General features: G+C 45.2%; 1 protein-coding gene across 3 annotated transcripts in view; it reads left to right on the top strand.

The window, feature by feature from the left end:
- The window catches only part of SLC25A15 (solute carrier family 25 (mitochondrial carrier; ornithine transporter) member 15), a 24,135-nt gene that overhangs the window by 13,325 nt on the left and 7,664 nt on the right, over nucleotides 1-3,146 (top strand). For all 3 annotated transcript variants that reach the window (XM_012643833.1, XM_012643834.1, XM_012643836.1), the window contains exons 4-5: nucleotides 984-1,121; nucleotides 2,115-2,284. In XM_012643833.1, coding sequence (XP_012499287.1) covers nucleotides 984-1,121; nucleotides 2,115-2,284 — 308 coding nt within the window. The remainder of the gene's footprint in view (nucleotides 1-983; nucleotides 1,122-2,114; nucleotides 2,285-3,146) is intronic.

Genomic DNA, 3,146 nt, shown 5'->3' with positions numbered 1-3,146 from the left:
TTTTGTATTTGTGTGCATCATCCCTCTGCCTAGTTTAATTTCCAGTTTAGCCATTTCACCTAAAGCCACTGAGCTTGCAGACTTGCATGGGCATCACCCACCCCTGCAACACCATCTTGCCTTCTGTGTTGCTGAGGCTGAGGTGGGGGGGGGGCGGGGGGGCCATTTGCTGAGCTGGGAAATCTTTTTGCCATGTAGCAACTGTGTGGTTAAAAATTTGTTCTGGGCTTTCATCTCTGGCAGTTCCATTACACGTCTGATTGCTCCGGGTTGGAATTTGGGCATGCAGCGATGGCCTCAGAACATAGTTTTATTTAAAGCTTAGTGGCAAGTACACTGACATATTAATTGTGCATATATTTCAGTGGTGGGACTATGGGTGATTTTCCCCCCTGTCCTTCAGGGTTTTCTGGGGGTTTTTATTTTGTATGTCACTGTGTGTCTTAGCTTGGGCAGCTATGACAAATTATTATAGACTGTCCTAGCATTGTGTCTAATAAAAAGAGCATGGGCGTGGCAGTCAGGCAGACCTGGGTTTGAATCCTAGCACTGCCAGTTAGTATCTGTGCGAGTTTGGCCACATCATGTATCGTCTCTAGGCCTCACTTCCCCATATGGGAATTGAGGTATTGCTGTCCATCTCACAGGATTGTGGGATCCTTAGATGAAACAGCATGTGCAGGTTCTCTCCAGTTGTCGTTACACTCCTTTTTTAGAGATGGGGTCTTGCTGTGTTGCCCTGGTGAGACAACATCGCCTGATCATGCCATGGCATGCAGTGGCGTGATCATAGTGTGCTGCGGCCTCCGATTCCTGGGCTCAAGCTATCCTCAGGCCTTAGCCTCCCGAGTAGCTGGGACTGTAGGCACGCACCTCCATGCCGGGCTCCTTATGCCCCTTCTTCACCAAAGTGCCCTCAGTGTGGTGAGTGCTGAAGGCATGGAGATGCTGACTGGCAGCTATCTGTTCTTGTGTGATTTCAGTGATCTGCAGAATGCAGCTGCTGGCTCCTTCGCCTCTGCCTTTGCTGCGCTGGTGCTGTGCCCCACAGAGCTTGTGAAGTGCCGGCTGCAGACCATGTTTGAGATGGAGACATCGGGAAAGATAACCAAAAGCCAGAAGTAAGCACCACTCCGGCACGAACATTAGGTCTCTGTTGCCTTGGTGTATTGGGTGTTTTTTCATTTCACACTGCATTAAAAGTTAAGTGGCAGATAGGGAAACAGATTTATCTACTCCAAAATATTGTTTCTAGAACTCTTTCCCCGATAAGAGGATAATTTTCTGAAAGTATGTCCGTGATAGTGGCACTCACCGCCCACCCCCTAGAACATGAGGAGTGAGGAGAGAAGGAGTCCCTAGGTCATACAAGCATGTGACGTCTCACCCTGTTCTTAGGGATAAGACCTGCCGCGGTACCCACTGTTGTGAAGAGGAATTGGTAGACAAAAAGTGTTCTGTGTTCTGGCTGCTATAGGGGCAAGGCTCTGATCTGCTTAAAAGAAATTCTCCTGCATCCCTGCTGCTCTAAGAATTAAATTTTTAGTGCTTTTTGTATAATAAGAGCTGTAGCTCAGTTCTCATAATGTCTTTTGTCTTGCCTTCGAGTAACATTTACTCCTTTGCTCATTTCTCTGCTCTAAAACAAAACAAAAACTCTAAACAGTTGAACAGATTTCCCAAAAACATACCACAAAGTTTGAGGAAATAGCAAACAAGACAAGGGACTGGGCAATACAATACCATTTTATTCTTGCCGAGTTTATACAACTCCTTATTGTAATTATAGTTTGTACTTATTCACTGTTGAAAAAATGAGTATTAGCTTTTACATCTTTGATAATGTGACTTCTAGAAATGTATGCATCCATTTTAATAAAATTTCTTAACCAATAATTTAGGTGACAAAACTTGTTATAACTATGCTCTCTGAGATACTTCCTTCACACAGAGGATGCCTTTTATTCTCAGAATTCCTGGTTCCTTTTTTTTACAAAATCAGCTGCTTCCTTACTAGTGCTTGATCAAATCTGTTAATTGGGTATGAGTATTAATTGTCCTCCTTCCTTCCCCACCTGCTGTAACAGTGTCTCTCACTTCGTGTCTCCTCCCAGTACAGTTTGGTCTGTCGTGAAGAGTATCCTTAGAAAGGATGGCCCCTTGGGCTTCTACCATGGACTCTCCAGCACTTTACTTCGGGAAGTACCCGGCTATTTCTTCTTCTTCGGTGGCTATGAACTGAGCCGATCATTTTTTGCATCAGGGAGATCAAAAGATGAACTAGGTAAGTGGGTTCGCATTGGCAGTAGTGGGGTACGATGGTGTCTGCTTCCCAAAGGTGTGGTTTCTGCGGATTCTCTGCTCTTTGTGTCCCCCCTCCAGAGGGGGTCCACCTGGCACGGGGGAAGTTTCTGGATGCTGGAAAGTGACATGGTGGCAGGCAATTGCTAGCACCCTTCCTCCAGGCTTGGTAATTTCCTCAGGACAGAAGCTGAAGCACATCTCAAATTTTTTTTACTGGAATAACATTATTTTTTCTGAATCCATTTTAGGGGAGAAGAAATATAGAGATCACTTCCCCCATGGGGAAATCACCTATAAATAATCTTATAATCTTAAGACTTGGTGATAAATCTTGATAGTGTTGAGAGCAGCGAACAGCATGGTTCTTTCTAGCTTATCCTGTTTAGCTGCTTGACACAACCATGTGCAATGTTTGGCTCACACGAGTTTTTCTTAACCATCTCCCTTCAGTGTGTCGGATGTATTACAGGATTAGCCAAGCCCCCATACTTAACAGCTATGTTCCATAACGCAATTTTTGTTTTTAATGGTAAAGGAAGAAACAGGGCTGTTGGGTGTTAAAATGAGTGAGTGAGAAAGCTGAGAAAAGACGAGGGCTGTGATTGACTGGCCTCTATTCTTAACGCCCCATGCTAAGTTGTTGCTGTGCTGCTGGAGGCCTGCTGGTTCCAGAGGGCCTGCTCTCTCAGGGCTGGAGGGCCACAGTACCTTGGTGACCAGACTAAAATAACACTCACTAGGATGTCTTGTCCTGGCAAGACCCAGGTCTACCGCTGGGTCTAAGAACACAAATGAAACCTTGTATTCCTAGAGCTTGATGTCAAGAGCTTTGACAGTTTCCT

This window comes from Propithecus coquereli, unplaced genomic scaffold (genome assembly GCF_000956105.1).
Source record: "Propithecus coquereli isolate 6110/MARCELLA unplaced genomic scaffold, Pcoq_1.0 Scaffold201, whole genome shotgun sequence".
Classification (NCBI taxonomy): Eukaryota; Metazoa; Chordata; class Mammalia; order Primates; family Indriidae; genus Propithecus; species Propithecus coquereli.
This window is presented reverse-complemented; position numbering and strand designations above follow the sequence as displayed.